The following is a 20,971-nucleotide window of genomic DNA, read 5'->3' as shown; positions in this document are numbered from 1 at the left end:
TCAGAGTTTATATTCTAGACTATAATGTGCAACCCTTGTATGTCCCATAGGTGCCACAAGGTCGTAACAGCCTTTCTTCTGCAAAGCTGTCACGGCAGATGCCGTTCCGATCTGCTGTATGCTCAAAGCTGAGAGCAGGTTAAGCAACTTGGCACCTGTGTGCCTCTCTTGATCCAGAAGTGGTGTTCCTCGCTCTGTTGCAAGAGGACACAGATGTGGTAGATGGTCTTTAATCCAAATACCCATTTCTAAATGCAGCAGGAATTATCAGAGTCACGGTCATTCTCCCCCAAAAGCTCACCTGTGGAAAAGGAGATGGTTTGCCTTCTATTAGGTAATAATCTGATAATTAGAATATCTGTGTAGAGAGAAGACCAAAGTCTCTCTTGGAGAGCATTCAAACTGGTATTTCCAGTCAGCAGGCTGTGGCTGTGCTGGGGTGAGCGTGCAACCAGCTTGCCCGTGGAAGTGAACGGGGGGGTCGTGGGACAGGGGGAGTGAGGGGAAAGCCTGACACAGGTGGAGTACTGACAGTATTGCCTGAGGCACGTGGCATACAGCTGTGAGTGATATTGGTGCAGGGAAGACACTGAACCCCCAATGCTTTAGCTGTTGCAGAGGAGGGCAGGAGTGGAAAGAAAGGAGAGATGCAACCAGCAGCTTTTGTAATTCTGTCTGAAGTTGGGAAGAAAGGTGCCGCCCTATTTAGTGTTTGCTGTGGACAAGCTAAGGCAATTTCCTGCTCCAAACGCTGGATTTCATGAATCCCATCACTGGAACTCTGAACTTGCCCCAGGTGTGGTCATTAAATAGGCTGAAGACTCAGTCATGGAGCTGGATACCTAAAAGTTATGATGTGCTGTGGATGCCTTACACTCTGCAGCTCCGTGGCTTGACTCTGTGTACGTGCACCATAAGCTACCTCCCCCTCCTAGCTAGTATACTGTGAGCACTCGCTATATCTTGCATTACGTCTTGTAATTCCTGGGTTACTTTGGTTTTACAGCCGCTGGTACCAATTAGATATGCAAGCTATAAAATGATGACAATAATCAAATCTTATACATTGTGGAATGAAGCGATGGTTTCCAGCAATCATAAAAGAAACTCTTCCCCATGCGCAATGTTGCATAATTAGCCAATTGCCTAGAAGAATATCTCTGCCTTTCTTTAATGTTAAACTCAGTGAATCATTTACAATTATTAATTTAGTTTTTAAAAAATTCTTTGCTTAAATAGGACTTTTATAACAGATTTCTAGGATGTTTTCATTACTTGGGAGTAGTTTTCATTTTGCTATCAAATCTTGTTTTGTCTGTTTTCCCTGCACTGTAAAGTTGATAAATCTCTCGCATCCACTTAGGCAAAAGAACTGTATCAGCAACTTATTTAATCACTCGAGTCCTGTGATACAATATCCAATATCTTTTCCAGGTCGCACGAAGCTAAGCAAACTAGTGTGAAGTTTGGGATGTAAAATAAAATGCAATAGAACATTTCTGCCATAAGTGACATTTTAAGACTTTAAGATTTACTGTGAGTTACCCGATGACAGCTTTTGTTGTATTATAATTCTTTTCTAAGTAAAATATAAAGGACACTAGAGGTACCTCAGAAACAATAAAGCAATGTATATCGAGACAAGGAGACTTCATGTGAAACTCCTTTACTTCTTCTTGTCTATAATCTGAATATTTTGTGTCATTTTGTAACAGTGGACTGGACTGAGTCATTAATTAGAAGAGAACGTTTCAAGATAATTCAAACTCAGCCTGTCTTCCCTGATGCATAATGTCCAATCCATTGGGCGACGAAGTACCGTGCTCCAGGGTCTAAAACTATTTGATAGGAAAAGTGATATAAACTTTCACTGTCCATTATTATCAAAGAGAAATTCCTGATATTTCCTGAAAATCGGAAAACCATTTCAGTATGAACAAATGTTGTGCTTTCGCAGACATATTTTAACCGTTGCTTCTCTGGCATTGATTCATTCTTGCCCTTCTTTTAGTGTCTGCTCTGAAGAGGAAGAGAACAATGAGGAAGTTTAGAGCTTTTAGCATCTCTTTTCCCCTGTGTTGTGTGCATTTCTTCTTAGGAAACAATGAAAACGAACTGGAGAAGGCTCATATGTGGGCTGAATGATAGAAGGCAGGTCCCCAAGAAGACAATTACGATGGCTCTAGTTGGTGCGGTTAGAACAAGTAATGGAGAGAAAGACGGCCTGGTTTCTCCTGCGAGTTCTGCCGGTGTCCCCAAACAAATCATTTCACTTCTCTGTGTTTAATTTCACCATTTGTAAAGGAGAATTTATTAATGGTCATATTGCCTGGGCATTATGAGTCCTAATGTGTTTCTCAACTTTATTTTTATTATTATCATTTGATATTGCCCATTGCTGCTGTTATACCTGGAAGTCATAGTCATAGCAAAAATTGTGTGTATACCTGGAAGGAACTGAAACGATATGAAAAATAAGCTCACGGTTCAGAATTTGGCATGCATGCTATATATTTATCCTGGGAGCTCCTCAGGTGCCCTTCTTCTATGTTACGTACTGTAATGTTTTGACATTTAAACAGTTTGTGTGTGCATTTAATAATGGCTCAGAGACTGAGAGATCTTTAAAGACATCATAAAATCAGAATAGAGACTGGTTTTGAAGATGCAGGCTTTAGTATAGCAAAAGAGAGACTTCTGGTGCCTGGGACAAATCTCCCCTCTGCTCCTTTCCTTGCACTTTGTGCTCCTGGGGCCGTGGTCAGTCCCTGTTCTTGAAATGCAGATATGTAATAGCAGGGGAGGCCTAGCCGTGTACCGCTCTCTTTGGCTCCCTCCCTGCGACTGGTAGAGCTGTGTCCCAGAAATAACATGTGTTAAATACATGCCTTTTAGGACAATGCAGAACTGCTAACAGCGCTGCTGCATGGTGGAGCTGACATTCAGCAAGTCGGGTACGGAGCTTTGACAGCCCTTCACATTGCCACAATCGCTGGTCACCATAAGGTACGGTTCTCCTTTTCTCTATGGGAAATTATATGAGTGTTAATATTAGCAGGTCATTTTATTTTAGATTTTAGATTGATGCCTTTCAAAATGAAACTTGGAATTTGTTTAGTGCAGCTAAATTTCATTTATTTTTTTGTACATTTTGGGAAAGTCACATCTGTGCATTTTTGCATTGAACAAGTATGCACAAAGGACCTAGATCTGTTTGTACATCTCTTACCTTTATATAAATGTCTTTAAAGTCTTGGCAATAAATGGCGTTGTTTTCTAAGTATCGGAAATGTTAACCGACAGATACATGATGAAACACCTGACATACATGTCAGGATTTCTGAACCTGCATATGGAGCGTGGCTTCCACACACTGTCTTTCTGAGTGTGAAGGACACACAGTAAAAGAGTTTTGTTCCCTCTTCTAGGTGTCACAGGCTCTGCTTCACAGCTCTCTGATTTTCACTTCAGAAAGGCACAGAGGTTCTCAGTTTAGAGCTATTTTATACATTGGATTAGTACAGAGAAAACCATTGTCAGCGTAAGTCTAGCGTGAATCTCAAGCATCCATATTGATAAGCCTCCTATGGGTTGGAGACTTACCACTATGGGGAGCAGAGGAAGGGAGAGAGGGATGAGATTCCCTAGATGCCTATAAATCAGGCCCTTCCCTTTCTAGACCTGCTGTCAGTCATGAATCTGTTTTCTTATCATTTACCACCTCAGTTCAGTCATTTCACACATCATCTCATTTCGGTCACCCTGGCAACAGCTCACTCAGTGTAATTTATTTATTTTTTAATCTCTTAAAGTACTGGGTGTGCAAAATTACCTTGGTAATGAAGGGTTTATGACTGTAAACGTACTCGTGTATTCAGGTACTTTGCTTTTTATCTCCTTTGGGTCCATTAAGCAATCAAAGATTTTGTCCTCTGCTTGAGTAAAAGTTTTAACTTATACAGAGTGCTGGACTAATTTATGGAGAGAGAAACATCAGAATTCTTTAAAGAGAGTCACTCAGCAAGAAATGCAAGAAAAAATAACTAAGTACAAAGGAGGAAATTCAGATGACATTAATACTTGCATGTAAGCTGTGAATTTAGTTATGCATTAAGCGAATTATAAATTCACTTCAAATAAGAGTTTGGCTGGAGGACTAGAACAAGGTGCGTGTACGGTTTTCAACAGAAAAGAGGAACCGCTCTGTATGTCCATGGCAAGACGTGTCTTGCGAACTCCCAAGTTAAAGCAGTCACTGAGCTTGTTGATGTCAAGCAAGCCAGCTCCGCGCAGCTGGCATAGCGGCACCTTTGGAAGTGCCAGTGCGGTCTGTATGCCCTTGGGAGGTTTGCCAGTACAGCTTGGCTGCCAAAGCCTGCCTCATTGTGAGTGAAGGAGGCAGATTCACGGGAGCAGCAGTTTTAGCGCTCGTTCGTGTAACGAGTACATGGTAAGGTGCAGGAAGGAGAGGAGTTGTGCCAATGTAAAAGTTCCCCCCATTTCTAATGGAAATACACATTCTCTTGTTTCACCCTCTTAAGGACTATATATATAACCTATGTGTATATGTATATGTGTGTCTATTTGTCTGTGTATATGTATATGGGGGGGGGGGGGGGGGGGGTGCATACTTCATCTGCTGGGACCTTTCCCAGACTTGCGGGCCACCAGGGCCAGGCGAGGATACTGGCGAATTTAGCTTTACATTGTGGCCTCCACACTGGTTCCAAAAGGATTCAAATCCGGCAGGTATGTTTGCACTTCTTGATAAAGACAGGATGCATAACGGTGCAGTTGGTGACAACCTTGCGTTACCGAGAGAGTCAGTGTGTGCGAAGAAGGCTAAACTAAAGGAGGTTAAAACAATTTACGGGTGGTCACACCAAGGAACTCAATTAAAAAGCTGTTAGTCTTCCGTGTTTCCGTCAGCAGCTCCAACAGTGACCAGGGCACAAATCAATCTGCAGCATCTGTTGGATCTGGCGCGCGAGGAAGGTGTGAGCAGGGCAAGCTCACCGTTTCTGCCTGGAGGTCAGCGCTCCCCGTGGAAGAAGGAACCAGCTCTCGGGGTGTCTGCCTGCTGGCGAGGCTGGGAGTGAGCGGGGCTGGGGGGGTTCGCCTTGCAGTGTTACATCCCTCAGCTCACAGCACATCATGACGTTCCCTCCCAGAGCACACGCAGCTCTTTCTATTAGCTTAATGGAAACCCTCCCTTGTGTAACCTATTGCTAAAAATCAGATAAAGAACCACCATATCTAATTGTTCTGTGGAATTATAATAGAGATATTAACCAGAGTCTTAAATCTTTAATGATCTTTTTCACTTTTTGGAGTATGTATTTAATGTTTCCTCTGTGGGAAATACAAAGTACTCCTCTGCATTGGAGTTTCAAGTGATTTTTAAAATGTCTGGGCCTTGTCTTGCAAATGTCAGAGGAACAACTACAATTTGTCTCATGTCTTGACCTCCTACTGAGGGTATTGAAAAATAAGGGTGGTCAGAATACGACAAGGATAAGACCATTAACGTGATAAGAAATAACTTATTGTAAGTGGTTTTGAAAAGCCCCTTATTTCTTCCTTGGGAATGATCAGCTCTTTATCAGAAGTATTCCCCATAAATGGCGTGGGACTCTATATAACTCTGCTGGTTCAGCTGCTGCACTGGGGACTGAAGACGTATAGCCCAAGCGCAAGCTTTTTCTTTCCTTCTTTATATAGCTTTTGTATAGCTGAGAATCTAGATTAAAGAGCTTATTTTGTCTGCAATTTCATTAATATTCATGGAAATATGGAGTAATTTTTTCAACCTCCCTACAAAATCGAATAAATTTAAGAAAGAGAAAATAGATTTTTGGTCATCTTCCTAGTTCCAATAAGATAAACCATTATTTATACCATTAAATAAACGAATAGTAGAGGTATACACATCAATCTACGCAACAATCTTTTACTACAGAAGAGGACTGACTATATTTAAGAGAAAGACAGGGAGAACTGGGGAAAAAATTGCTTTCTTTCCCATTTCCCTGAAGAGTCAGTCTATGGCTTTCGCTCCGTCACCACACCTGAAACCGCTGGAGTCATCAGTTCTCCGAAATTAGGATACTGAAGGCCATCAGCGTCAATGGGATGTTCCAACTCATTTGAGCCAGCATGGTGTATAAATATTTCATCTGCTCTTACTGCCATATTTTACTTCACCAAAACTATGCTGTTTGCTTATTTTATCCATTAATGGAAATTGCAAGTTTCCAATGCGAAGAATGAAAAATTAATGAAAAATTATAAAATAAGCTGATGATTAGAAACATTACCAAATAAGTTTAATAAATCTCTCATTCAGTCTGCTATTCTGAAAACGCTGTATGTTTCCATCCCAGGGAGGCCATTGCTAAATAAATAATGCATGTGCCTCATACACATTTATGTGTTGTCCAGTATTAGTGCACTGCAAAACCAGTATCATTGCCCATTTCATTTTGTAAATTAAAGTTGTCATTCTGAGATTACAACATCTACGGATGTGTGAACTGGGCCGAGGGTTGCAGGCAGAATGAACCAGTGCTACTTAATTTTTGCAGTTTGCAAACCTGAGAATCTGAAGTGTGAATGTGTTTGTAGCAAGGGCCTGTTGGGGAAAAGGGAGTTAGGTTTTCTACAGTAATAAATCCCTTTTCATTTACAAGTCATATGTTACATCAGCATGTTTGGCACCTCCTGTCTTCACTGGAATTTTTCTAGTAATAGGAGTACCTTCAAATGATTCAAAAAGCCTTGAAAAATTAAATTTATATGAGCTGACTTAAATGGTTCACCAAGTCCCCATTTTCTTCTTTCATTCCCCGCATTTTATGCTAGTGCTGCATCTTCCCAGGGCTTTGTTTTATCTGGCACCAATTTTTCAGACATTTTCAGAGTCATTCTAGAACCAGGAATGCAGAAAGAGTACTCACACGGCATCAATGCACGTGACTACACAAGCTGTAAGAGAAAGGGCAATCAAAGATCCTCAGAACTTGCCTGTCTGAGGATCCAGCCAGTGACAAAGGAACTCGCTGGAACTCAGGAGTCTTGAATTCGGTGGCTAGTTTTAATAGCTACCAGCAAGCCATCCCGACTGAATGAAGCGAAGAAAGCCTTTTGCAGCCCCCGGCTGGGAGCAGGAGGGGTTTGGCAAACTCAGGTGAAAAAGCATTGAGTTGTGCTCAGTACAGACACTTACCTTAAGTTGGTGACGCCAACCTGTCTGAAAACAGCGACAAACCTTCACCACCCTTTTCTCCAGCTCGGCTTTCTCCCCAACAATGTCCTGTGCAGCAGATTTGTGAGACACCCGTTTTTAAGCTAGAAGATGTCAAAGCAAATGTGAAATTTTAAAACTCTGGTATTGTTAAATTCACAGTGATTTCTTTGTCCAGAACAGTTATCTTTTAGTAATATTGCACAAAAACATTTTAACTATTCCGTGTTTAGCATCTACCAATATCGGCAAAATACAAACAAAAACCCATCCTTTGGCTACCCTGTAGCAAAAGCAGTCCTGGGGACAGCATTTTATCTCAAGACACCAACACCTGCATCTTTCGTTAATGACTTACCTGTGACCTGTTTCCTCTGGCTGGAACAGCTAAGGTAAAAGAACATGCAAGAGCTTATTGCTGGTCTGATGTCCGTCCTCACGCCTTACAGAAGGGCATATACTCAATATCTCAGTAGGTGTTTTCCTAAGAAAGACGATTAATTGTACATTCTTCAGCAAGTTGTATTTAAAACACTCAGAACGCCCTTTAGCAGTTTCTTAATTCAGTCTTACAGAGTTTGCTCTAAAATTTTTACAGATACGGGGAGAGTTAGGAGTTGTAATACCTTAATGCAAAGACACTTTCAGGACATGACTGATCATATCTACATTTGCTAAATTGGAGGGAATTAGGCAAATGCTTGCCACTAATTATATTTTTATTTTAATAGCTTAATTAATAAAGGAACTCTGAAAATCATGATAGATTCTTTAGATATTTTAGTGTAAGGCTGTACAGAGGCTAGCACTGGTGCAAAGGCCTTAATTGTTGAAGTTGTCTTCTCATTTAAATTTTACCTGCTAAAAAGTCAATAATCATTGATTTTATTTTCTTAGAGGATTTCTTATCCCTCGCCCTTGTCTGAAAGACAAAGCCTTTATGTCGTCTGTCTTGTGTTTTACAACATCAAATAAAGTCAGCAAGAGCTGCTTTCTCTGCAACTTGAAAATTTCCCATATGTTAGGAGCTGCACTTTTAGTCATAGTCTGTCTTCTGAGGATAAAAGTCTTTTTTTGGTCTTTCTGTAAGAATTTAAAGCTCTTTTTTCATCAGAATTTCCTCCCTTACTTTCTGAAGTAATTTTGTCCTTACACATCACTCCAGCATACCCACCTACCTGTAATGCTATGACAACTTCCAGTGTTTTCTAAGATTCCATTTACTTTCTTAGAAAGATAGTTTGTCTCTGAAACCATCAAGATTGTCTCTGTACCCCTCTCATCTTTTACAGTTCAGTGGAGTTTGCTTAATATGACTCACAAAATTCTTTTTATCAGGAGATCACAAAGTAGCTAGCATGGTTGCCATTTCTACAGCCTGGAAAAATGCGTCAAAATTCGTCTAGTTTTATGTTTATCATCAGAGGTGGCTCCACATTGCTCAACACAGTTTTTTCATCTTGAAGATCTACCTTGAAGCCTGTAGATGAATTTAAATTTTGAATTCCGGCTTCCAAAAATGATCAGGGAGAATTGGGGTCGGGTCACATCCCCAAGCACGTGCCTCACAGCTGCATGCCTAAATTAAAATCCAACTGAGCCAAAGAAGTTTCAACCATATTCTTGTAAAAGCTACAGGTCCAGGCATCTCTTTTCAGAGCCAGCAGCTGCAACTTCAGTTTTATGACAGTAGTTTGCTGAGAAATGCCTAAGATGAATCACTGAGAAGCGACCAAGCCATTAAATCTCAGACTATCTGGCTCTGTGTTCCCCACCTCTGGTCCACCGAGCTACTCGTATACTGAAAATTGTCTGGGCATGGGATGCACAACGGGGGGAGCCGGTTGTATTAACCAACCGTAACCGAGCGTGTTCTTTATTTACTGCCTGAACACATTGACACTCGACCAGTAAGGGCATGTGCGCAGGCTGTTACTGAGCTGTTCTTCAGCTGGTACAAGGACAATCTGCAGAGCTCCTTTCCAGCCTCAATGGTTATGTGATTCTGTGTCATCCGCGGGGTCTGGCTATGGCTGCTTGGGATGCTGTTCATCGCCAGGATTGCCTTCATCCCGGAGCTCTCTCACTCCTGCCAGCTCTCACCTTCTCCCTCGCCACATGCTTGGAGCTCACATGTCTCTGGAGCACCACCACAGCAGCCAAAGACAAGCACCAATGTTTGTGGGGCTTGTTTGTGATCTAACTCGCAGCCAGTGCTCCCTGCTTATCCCATTCACATCAGAATTGCGCCAGTCCCTGCCTAGTATGCTGCCAGGATACTTCTAGCTTCTGGAAAACAATAATGGGCCAACATTTCCCATCATTTGCACTCAGAGGGGTGCTGAAGAGCAATTCCATAGGAACACAGCCGTCCTCGCCTCCTCCAGCCTGTCTTCAATAGAAGGGCTTAGTCCTTGCAGCACTTCGGTACCTCCTATGGCATGCTGGACTTGTTGAAGCCCTTGGGTCTGAAGAGACAAACTGGCCCTGCAGTGCTGCTTCGCGGGAGCTTACAGCTGGTATCATACTGAAATGGTTAACACCAGTGGGACATAGATGCACTTGAATATGTCGGGGAATGGACCTTACACAAAAATGTATTCAGGCAGCCCCATGGAAAAAATGTATTTCAATTTAAATTGTGTAAAGTAATAATCTCTGTACAGTAATGTTGCTTGGTAACAGGTTTTCATTCTCTGAGCACTTGAGAATGACATGGATTTAAATGACTGGCCCCATTGTTGCATGTGTGAAATGATTTGGTGGTCTCGGCGTAGATAGCAGTTGACAGAAATGTGCATTGTGGCAGCTGGCATTAACTGGCATCGGCAGCAGAAGTCTCAATGGGGAGGTACAGGTACAAGTCGCGTACATCGAAGCTGGCTGTTTCCCCGTCTTTGTCATTTCTCCCAGTTGCCAGGGAGGTGTTTCCCAGTTGCTCACCGTACTGTGGGTGAGTCACGGTCCAGCATCTTTCATCATCATTAGGCTCAAAAATTAACATTCATCAAAACAATACGTAGAACTACGCAAACAATCATGGCACAAGCCCCTCAGCGTGCATAAAGGCTCCCTTGTGCTTCAAAAAAACTAGCAGCCCTTGGGCTTCAAGGAATGATCCAAAGTGGCTTCATTCAGACTTGTATTTTGACAGTTATTCAGAAAGCAAATGTCTGATAATTCGTAGCTGTCCAGGAAAACGCTGGCCTTCTGAAAGACCAAAAAAAGTGGAAATTTGAAAGAAAACACTTAGGATTATTTATTGAAGGTGAAGGGCTATGATCTTCTAAAATACAAAGAAATCTTTACACACTGGGGGAATTATGCTTGAGGATTTACCCTCACACATATACATTTAAAAGAATCTTTCATTTTGTATTGGGTTGTTTTGGTTTTTTTACTTCTAAAAACTCTGATATGTTTACTGCTCTTTGTTCATAACAGTTAAAAGAAAATTAAAGGTTATTCAGAGAAACTCCAGGCAGTCATTTCTGTGCCTTTTACCTCATAAAGCCACCTTTTTACTGGCAAAAACATTTTCAGGCTTATTTATGAAGCATCAGTGACATTCAGTGTTCAGTTAAAGTACTGTAAGTTAATCACTTTTACACACTGTATGCAGTTCTTCACCTTTATAGCTTGCTTGTTTGGGGCTTTTTGCCTTTTTTTTAAACTGGTGAGGTAAGGCTTTGAAATCTTGTTTTACTAGTGGACCACATAGATCCATCTAGTGCTTCTAATTGGAATTCTCTTTTTCCTTCTAGGCTGTTGATATTCTTCTGCAGCATGGAGCTTATGTCAATGTTCAGGATGCAGTTTTTTTCACCCCATTGCATATTGCTGCATATTATGGCCACGAACAGGTAACCAAATGGGGGAAATTCAGCAAGCTGAGAAGTGGAACAGCAAGGGGGCAATAGGTTCAGTGTTAGATGTTTCTGCTTTACATTCCAGAGGGTCCTACCATGAAAAGGCCTGACGTGCTGAAGTTACACCTGTAGGACAATCACTGGTTGCTCTTGAAGTCTCAATATCAACAAGACATTTCAATACTTTAATCCTCTGTGCTAGACCCCAGCAAAAATTGGTATCGTCCCCTCTAGACCTCTTGAAACAAATGATTGTCTCGTTAGCTTTGATAACCTATAAAGAGACTTGGACACAAAGGCATATTTCATTTGATGTTTCTTCATCTTTCTTAAGCCTCTCCAAGGAAGTGAGCATCACTTCCCAGTAACAGTGAAATGGCAATTCTATTGGTTTTCCCTTGGAATTCACAAACTAAATTGTAGCCACTTTTAAGTTAACGGAAACAACGATCATTTAGAGAGCAGGATTTTCCATGACAAGTCCACCTGTGCTTGCTTCATTCATGCGGGTCACAGATTTATTGAAGCATAACGTGAAGTTCTGACCAAAGCTGACATTGAACGTCCCAATTCTCTTTCTTTTACTAATGTATAATTGACATACGGTTAATCTAGAAGTCCAGTCATTTGCCTTGAATAGCCCTTTTATGTGAAATGTAATAGTGGGTCTATTTTGGCTTATGCAGGTCATTCCCTATACGTTTCTTTGGGTGAAAGCAGGTATTCTGAGATATTTTGAAGTTTCAAAGGTTGACCTCTAGGTAGAGTGTATTTTTCATTTCGGTGACGTTACTTGGAGTTCATTGAGGAGTTGTTGTAGGAAAAGCTTTTGAAAGAACAGAGTCCAGATGGGCAGATGATTGAAAATGCTCTTCTGTATCTGAGTGACAGAAAGGGTGTGAACCATGGATGCCTTTCTGAGATCCTTCTTTTCATATATATGCACCTCACCATCCAGTGACATTAAGAAATTCCTTGCATATTATTAGGCTGAGAGATCGGTTTGCTTATTTGCCATAAGCCGCTTCTGAACAAACAGTCACAGTCTTGTGAAATGATGCTAAACCACATATGGTGCTCTTGTGATAAGAGACGCTTTCAGAAAGGAAGCTGGGGCTCTCACATTTGCAGACTTTGAGGGCGTTTGCTTTATCATGCTGACTGGTCACTTAAACAAGTACATGTGTCTTGTGTCTAGCCCTTTACCATACATAACATTTGAGAGAATAAATGGCACTTGCTTTTGAGAATTTGAATGTTTTTTATAGATATGTAACTTAAAAATGAGTTTTCTATTGAATCTCCTCTCCCTGTTGTAACTTTAGAGATGCCCACATGTATTATTACCCAATGCAATAATATTCTACCTGATTTTGTCAAAAGATTTATTTTCATGTGATATTTTAATTAGCCTTGATGAAATACTTAGGTAACCCACCTCTTACTAAAGTTCGGAGCTGATGTGAATGCAAGTGGTGAAGTTGGAGACAGGCCTCTCCATTTGGCTTCTGCCAAAGGCTTTCTCAACATTACAAAGCTCTTGATGGAAGAGGGAAGCAAAGCTGATGGTAAGAAAAGATATTTTAAAAAATCACCTTTAGCATTGTATTTTATAAACAGAGTCAGGGCTTGAATCTTGAATTTAGCTTCCTAACACGTACTCTGTGTGTGATTGTATCATCTTTGGGCAACTGAAAAAAAAAATATAACAGTTGGAGAGTTTTCTTCACTTCTTAATGTGCTTGGTTTGTCCTCTCGCTTTCATTCTTTTTCATTAATAAGTTAGAGGTGAAAAACAGCAGCAGAAAACAAAATTAAGATTAATATACAGAGGCAGTTTACTATTGTGACACTAATCCAGCAAGAGAACATGCGGCCATGTGGTATGTATCTCCAATCAAAATGACTTCAATGCATAGTGAACTCCTACTGAATGAGATACAGATGAAGGATTTTAAGTCAAAATTATACAGCACGTAATTTAAAATAGTTCAGATGAGAAATTGCAAATGGTTCACAAACAATTTTGCAAAAAATGGAATCTTCTTAGCACATCCTTCGTTATTCTACACAAGCTTTATACGCTTCATTGTGGGACATCTATAAGAGAGAGTGTGTGTGTGAGAGACGCAATGGGTTGGACAGATAGGAAAGTCTATTAGCACGCTTTTGGTATTCTGTGAAAGGTAGGAATCTGTGCGTTCTTTTCACACGTGATCTCACACCGATGCCAGTAAGACATTACAGACGTTACAGTTCAGTGCTGTATATTTCGCACGTGCCGCAATTTAAAATATTCTCCATTGTAATTAATATTAGCATGCGACTAGTAGTACTGCTGCGTTCTTATGCTTGCTCTTTTGTTCCCTCTCCTTGTGCCACTTCAGCAATGTAGAAGGCACAACACGTACCACACTCCAGCCTTACTTTGCCACTGCCGTGACACTGGTACCACAGGCATGTGCATACACACTTGTGGCCACATCCTACAAAGTCTTATTGATCTTAAAACTTAGAGGTCAGATTTTATGCATATTATGAATATTAAGGCGGAGGTTCTTAAATACTAAACAACATAAATATTATTTGGAAATTAATTTCTTGTCCTCAGAATAAGAGAAAGAAAAGTTTTTTGAAAAGGATGAGTGCATTACTTGCAAAAGTACTGCTCTTTAATACATCTTTGGCCTACATCGTTATTCTTGATAACTTATAGCTACAATACACAAGTAAATTCTTGGTCCACTTGGCGCCTATGGCAAAACTTCCATTCATTTCAATGGGCTTGGGGATCTGCCTAGGGATATCATAATTTGACTTGAAAAAGTGTAACTAGAAAAACAAGAAACAAGCAAATATTAAAAAAAAGCACTTGCTGCAAGAATCCTGCATGTTATAGAAAGAACAAGAAGATATCAACATTCTTCAGTTGCTGCTTCTCGATGTAGTACCTGTACGATGTCTGGTTCCAGGCTATGCACACAGCTGCTCCGGAATTGCAACCGATGGAGCACGCCAGGGGAAGGTCAGAAGGGGTGCTGCGTAGCCGCACTTGAAAAGCATGTTACACTGCCGGGCCCAGCTCCTTCCTAACCTACCTGGTCAATGCCCCGGCAGAGGACAGTCGAGCAGTCGTTCCGCACAAGCTCTGTTGTTCTCAAGCCTTCGGTGCTGCCTCTGTAAGGCACTGGCATTCCTTGGCAATTGTTACAGAGGGCAAGAGCCCATGAGGCTTCTTCCTTGCTCAGCATGCCCAGTAGTGCCAACAGCAGCCTCATTCCTACTCTGCTGGTGGCGTTAAGACTGCGTTTCTTCCCAGCTTCCTCTTCTTTGCTTGATTTTAACAGTATAAATGTACCATATTCTCTGTGAGTCTTGCCTACAGTACACACATCCTACTCACATAGTAAAGAAAGCATGGAAGGAAACAGCATGCCTCAGATTTGTAAGTGCTTTTTTCAATAGTGAGCTCTTGATGTTTCAGTCTCAATTTGTGTGCCCTGAACCAATATAATTATAATAAAGAGGGGGAAAAGAAGAGACATTCACTCGCCATAACAAGGCAGTGGGAGGTTCACTAACAGCTAGATAGTTTATTCCAAAAGGAAAAGAATCTGGGACATTGCTTCAGATCCTTTTCTTTACAATCAGAATCTTCAGTATTGGAAAAAGAAAAAGGAGACTGGAAGCGGGAAGTCTTTGCCTCACAAAGTGGCACACTTTGAAACGTGGTATAAATATAGCAGCAGAGGAACAACTCTTAAATGCCTAGAAATGAAAGTAATTGGTGAGATAACCTGAAGAAATTTGGCAGTATTCTGGGCAGGCCAGTAATTGGTGTCATAAACTTGAACTGTTTCCTTTAACATAACCTGCCTGACTCCTTGATCAGCGCCAGGGCCATGGCAACTGAAGACAAGCAGTGACCACTGGATCAGACTGCAAAGGTCAGAATACTGCTGAAATATAGCTACATTCGCAGTCTAACAATAGCCAAAGTTCTTCAGCCCAACCACAATATATAAGAAAAACATATAAAAGCAGCGTACTGCCCCTGTATGTATCATCACAAATGTTCATTTATTTACACATGCCTGTATATAAATCCAATATGTTACAAGTAGAGTCCAGATGCTAATCTCATACTTTGTTTTAACATAAACACCGTAGAAAAGGACTAAGTAAATTCTGTGTATTTTCAGAAATCACATAAGGTCTTTCAAGCACATTTCTTGAGGCATTGACCAGATTCCTTTAAGCTCCAAATTAATTTTCCGCTCGTTAATGTATCTCGAAGATCAGCATGCCATTACAAGCTTCTGTCATTTAAAGCGCCTTAACTCTCTTGAGATTTTTACAAACTGATTTAGCACGGAATTTCCTGTTTCTGTTTTTAAGAACTTCTATTTCCTTCTTTCTTTTTTCACACCTTCCAAGCTCATAGAGATTTTTTTGCATTACTGATTTGCCCTTTAGGAATCAGAAGGGTATGTGTTTGCGTCTCAGGAGCACTGACTTCTGAAGCAAAGTCCAAGTTGTCTAATTGTTGGTTGTTTCTCAGTCTCACCTGCCACATACATGGAGGAAGGCAAACTTGATAATTGAAATTAAAGAGCTGTGGGGTTTGCCTGTTGTTGTTATCAGCTGGGCTGATTGTATGGCCACTTCTGCTGGTGTCCCAACACTCCAGCAGCAAAAGGAATGGACATATGAAAGGTGGGGCAATTTAAGAAGTAATGGTAATTTAGAATTGTCGGTGTGTTCCACTCTTTTTTTATGTTCCATTTCTTTGAAATCAAGGAGGGCCTAGAAATAATTGCTTCCCAAATGCTGAACGTAGAAGTAGAACTTCTGATGTAGATGTTTGCATGACTTCAAAAAATGTTCCTTTCAAAATGAAAGAAAAAAGTCATATTTAAAAAGCTGATTTATAGGCTGATGGGGTAGCTAAGAAACAGAATACCTGCCAGCTTAGAGAACTAGTTGCTGGCCAGGAAACAAACATTTCCTTTGCTTCGCGTAAGCTACGTGCCATTTTTTATTGTTCTTCAAAGTGCTGTGATATAAAATATATCCTTTGTTTTTATAATTCTGGTAGTCTTTAATAAAATTTGTCTGCTTTCAGGACTACTGAGCTGCCTGGAGTGGCAGGTCCTCTTTTTCAAGTGTCTTTGAAAATAACTGTCACCTCTGCTAAATACAATCAATTTTAAATTTGAAACCAGAGTTTGGTGTTAAAAATCCAGGGACATTCAGTCATGCTTCTCTCAATATTAAACAGTTATCACGCACTGGGACTTGGGCAATTTCCCTTTTTTTTGTAAAACAGGCTTGCACTGTATTTTTTTCATCCTTTTACATACTGTAATTGTTTCGCTTGTTATTTTCTACTACATAATGTCTCAGTCCTAAGAATAATTTCTACAGTACTCCTTTTTGTTCCAGACATGACCTTAGCATTTGTTCATTTTTACTCTTTACTTGTAAGGCAACCTGAATTTTTAGTCTCTGACTGCCATAACAGTTGCACGATCTGTCCTGAATTTAGTGTAAAAGTACTTTAAAATCTCAATTTGAAGAACTCTTCTTTAGTAATTCCTGAATCAGTATGATGTACTTTTTTTGCCATAACTCTCTTCTAAAGTGTTTTTGACTGATTTTGTTTTGTCTTGACTCTGAACTTCTTTTTAAGACAATATTCCAGTTTACCTGTCATGTTTCATTTAGAAATCAAAAAGCTATCAATTAAAACTAAAACCGTCATCCCATGTTGGAATTAGATATCCTTCCAGAGGCAAAGGAGATGGCTTGCAAGTATTTGATGTCATTTCCAACTGCATAAGCAAAGGAGAAGATACGTGTTTCCTTCTTTCTCCGCCTTGTTGTGTTGTAGAAGCCCACGGCCCTGAGACCCTGCTGTCCTTCAGGCCATTCTGTGGGTTCTAAAATGCTGACATTTATTATTATAAAACTTTGACATTTATTCCCCTCTTATTTATTGCACTTCAGAATCAATCTGTGTCTGGTACCGCATCATAATAAAAAAATAAAGGCTAACATGTCACATAAATCTATAAAGTGAAGAATTATTTTAGAATAGAGAAATAAAACCGCTTACTTTTTTTTACTTCTTTTAATATAGGACTGCTAGGAAGGCTAGTGGGAGCAGTTAATGAAATTTGCAGGCCACAGGCTTAATGGAAGTTACAGGAATTCCTTTTTTTTTCTTTTTGTTTGGCCTGAAACAGAATTCATCTTTGGAACTGTCACTAGACATCAGTGAAATTGCAAGTTCAGTTCATTTTAAAGGACTGTCCATTTCTGTGATCATTCAGCATTACTTCAGAAAGGTTTTAAAACAGGGATTTATTTTAATTTTCATTGTTCTTGAGAACAGAATGTGTTTGGTTTGCCCTTTGTCCCAGAGAGGCCCAGCTACAGGAGAGAATTGTTCCTGAGAGACGTTTATCAAAGTTGTGCTTAAAAGTCTGCATAGTACAAATTTGGGGACCTCTAATGAACCGATTATTCCTTAGTAGTCTATTATAATTTCTTATAAAGTGTCTCAAAGATCTGGTGCTAGGCCCAACTGAGAACTTGATGTTGCAATAGGCGGACTGGATTTGTCAGTTCTATCAGTTATGATTTTGACCAGTTCTGGTTGTTCTATCTTTAAACATAGAAAGAAATACACTAAGAATCACAGAAACACAGGCTCTCATTTAAAACGGAATAAAGACCTTTTCTGGATAATCAAAACAGTATTTGTATGTCTGTGTAGCAATGGAGAACTCCGCCTAGAGCCTTGCCCAATCTCTTCTTTACGTCCCACTAGACAAGGGGCGAGCCGTGTGAGGTGTATCCGTACTGGTTTCAGGCATGCCACAGAAGGTTCCCAGGTGCTGGAATGCAATTGCCTACCCTGGAAACATGCAGAAGGCTCCCTGGCGTGGGTGTGCTCCAGGGTAGCTGGCAGTCCCAGACAGCTCCCGCCTGTGGGCCAAGGATCTCCGGGGACGCTCCCCAGCCGACGGGTTGCATGCAGCCGCCCTTCCCATGGTTCGCTACTATGGGTAGATGCCAGCGGGTCTCTGGTCTTGGCCCGAGTGCCAGGAAGCTTCCAGGCACCGTCATGTTATTAGGACATGCAGCCGTAGTGTCACACTGTTCACTTGATAATAGCTACTCTCAAGAATTTGGGGTTTATGTTGTTCTATTACAGAATCATTTTCAAATAGAAGATCGTGATAAGGAGTGTGTAGTATTAGTGTTTGCTATACTAAACCAACAGCAGTCAAAATTAGATGGTTTCAGGAATGTGAATGTACTTCTGCACGCTAACTGAAACAACATTTTGATCTAGCAGATCACTTACTGACAGGTTTCCAAGTGCTTTGCTGAACTGGGACCCAAATCTTCAAGAATGAATCTTGGTCTTACTGAAAGCCAATTGAACCAACGAATTTTTTTTAATCGCTTGCTTATAGTGTCTATCCTGCAACACCCTACTATCTCACCCAAAATATCAGAGAATATAAGCTAGCCAGGAGTTTAAGAAATCACATCAAATTCAAATCCTTCGTGCATATGTGCTTATTTGAGAGGCATTTAAAATTAATTAGTTTCCATTTTCTTTTGCTTCTAATCTTATGCTGTTGTGTGTTGATTAAAGCAACAGGTTTTGCAGGTAGAAGAATACAAAAATTGGTCTTCAGAAATTTAGAAAAAAATACTTTTACTGGTTATATTTATGTAAGTTGTGTGCAACATACACAATGCATGATTTTGTGACATAAAACACTGGAAGGGCAAATCTCTTAAACTGAACAATACCTTTGGATCCCACATGGTTTGTTTCCCATGCGAAATTATGTTGAACCAGCAGAGGTAATACCATTCCTGCCCAGCAATGTCTCTTAATTTTGCCCATTCTTTTATATAGTTTCATGTTATGTCAGAGAATACTCCCATCCTCTTGACTATGTGAAGTGCATACATAACCATCCTCGCAGGTGAAGAGACGTTCAGCAAAATGAAAACATTGGTAATCCAGAAGTTGGAGTGAATTCTCCTCTTCCTTTCTTGCCCTTTATGTATTTATATTACGATGAAAAACGTATCCTTATTGTGTCTCCTTTATTTTGTTTAAATTTCTTCTTTGTCATTGTATAACTCTATCAAGAATCCTTGATTCTGCTACTCAAGGAAGCTAACATAAACCTTAAAACCAACTGGATTTTCCTTTCCTAAGAGCAGCAATGAAGTATGTCTCTTCCTAGTCTTTGTAATTAATAACTGTTGTTCCATGCATTTGGAATAATTCAGTGGATTGCTTTCTTACATACAGCAACTACGTGTCTTACTCTTGCTTCGCATTCTAGTATACTGACAGCACTTGTTACTTCTAAGGGTCGTTTATAACTCGTGATTCCTTCATTGCAAGCTACATCGAAACATTCAGTACATCTGCTACTGGAAGAAAGCAATTACACCCTAAGTCCAAAAAATCATCTTCAGAGTATACTACAGATGACGCTGAGTAATGTAGTTGTGATATATGGAAGCTCACAGAAATTTCTATTTTAAAGAAATAGGACCATAAATATTTCAGCAGGAAATTTTATAACATATATGCACAACACAAAGTGTTGCTAACTATCCAAACCAAGCTATGTTAAGTATAAAATACTTTCTCTGGTCTCTTCCTGGGTCACATGGCAGTCAATGCTCAGGACAACGAAGACCACGTTCCTCTGCACTTCTGCTGCCGATTTGGACACCATGAAATTGTAAAGTTCTTGCTGCAGAGCAGCTTCGAAGTTCAGCCCCACGTGGTGAATATCTACGGAGACACACCTTTACACCTGTGAGTCCTGCGGAGAAGCTGGTTCACGTGGGTTGGGCCTAGTGAGAAAGCTGGTGTTGTTAACGACTCTTTGCTGACTTCATCTTCAGCGCGTGTTACAATGGAAAGCTTGAAGTTGTCAAGGAAATAATTCAGCTCTCGGGAACGGAAAGTCTCACTAAAGAAAATATATTCAGTGAAACCGCTTTCCACAGGTGAGCTGTTTAAAACGCTGTTATCAATAGAATTCCACTTATGCGTGCAGGCAGTACATCACCCGAAATAACCGATGGCTCCCCAGCAGCCGGATGAGGAACAAAGCCCGCGGTGAGCTCGGGGTGGGTGGGAAGTTTGTATCTGGAGATAGAGGAGAGGACATGAAGTAAGGTGTAGAAACAGATAGTGAGGGGGGGGAGAGAGAGCAGGTGAGAGAGGGAAAGGTAGGAAAGGTTTATACACATCCGTGTGAATAACGGTTTCTGTCCAGTTTGGAAGCCGAGTTAGGGCCTGTTCTGCCTAGAAACTTGCTGGAGTCTAGATATTCTTAATTAGAAATGAGGTGGAAGAACACAGTTTGGTCACGATGCTATAAGTTTATAAAGTGTTATTTAAGAGGCACTTTGCAAAACTGGCTGTATTCTTTTGCATAACTGTAAATTTATACAAGAATAATTATAATGTTTCTGAAATGACAGAAATTAATGTGCTTCGGCAGATTAATCATGCATTTGCACATTTCTAACTATCCTTTCTTCTATTACTACTTTTTTATCTCTGTGTAATTCTTTTTACATTTTTGGCTACCCAAAGTATTTGTCCTTTTATGGACGGAAGCATTGACTTTGCCCTTTGTTTTTGCAGTGCTTGCACCTATGGAAAGAACATAGAACTTGTAAAATTTCTTCTTGACCAGAATGTTGTAAGCATCAATCACCAGGGAAGGGATGGACATACAGGTAACATCGTCATCCTTATTGTGGATGAGCGCATATACCAGCACCAAAACTTTTGGAA

General features: G+C 40.4%; 1 protein-coding gene across 3 annotated transcripts in view; it reads left to right on the top strand.

The window, feature by feature from the left end:
- TNNI3K (TNNI3 interacting kinase) overlaps positions 1 to 20,971 on the top strand; it is an 84,205-nt gene that overhangs the window by 9,943 nt on the left and 53,291 nt on the right. For all 3 annotated transcript variants that reach the window (XM_063345260.1, XM_063345261.1, XM_063345262.1), the window contains exons 5-10: positions 2,896 to 3,006; positions 11,008 to 11,106; positions 12,542 to 12,680; positions 19,834 to 19,978; positions 20,068 to 20,172; positions 20,819 to 20,913. In XM_063345260.1, the coding sequence (XP_063201330.1) occupies positions 2,896 to 3,006; positions 11,008 to 11,106; positions 12,542 to 12,680; positions 19,834 to 19,978; positions 20,068 to 20,172; positions 20,819 to 20,913 (694 nt within the window). The remainder of the gene's footprint in view (positions 1 to 2,895; positions 3,007 to 11,007; positions 11,107 to 12,541; positions 12,681 to 19,833; positions 19,979 to 20,067; positions 20,173 to 20,818; positions 20,914 to 20,971) is intronic.

The sequence above is a fragment of the Chroicocephalus ridibundus genome, chromosome 8 (assembly GCF_963924245.1).
Source record: "Chroicocephalus ridibundus chromosome 8, bChrRid1.1, whole genome shotgun sequence".
NCBI classification, from domain to species: Eukaryota; Metazoa; Chordata; class Aves; order Charadriiformes; family Laridae; genus Chroicocephalus; species Chroicocephalus ridibundus.
This window is presented reverse-complemented; position numbering and strand designations above follow the sequence as displayed.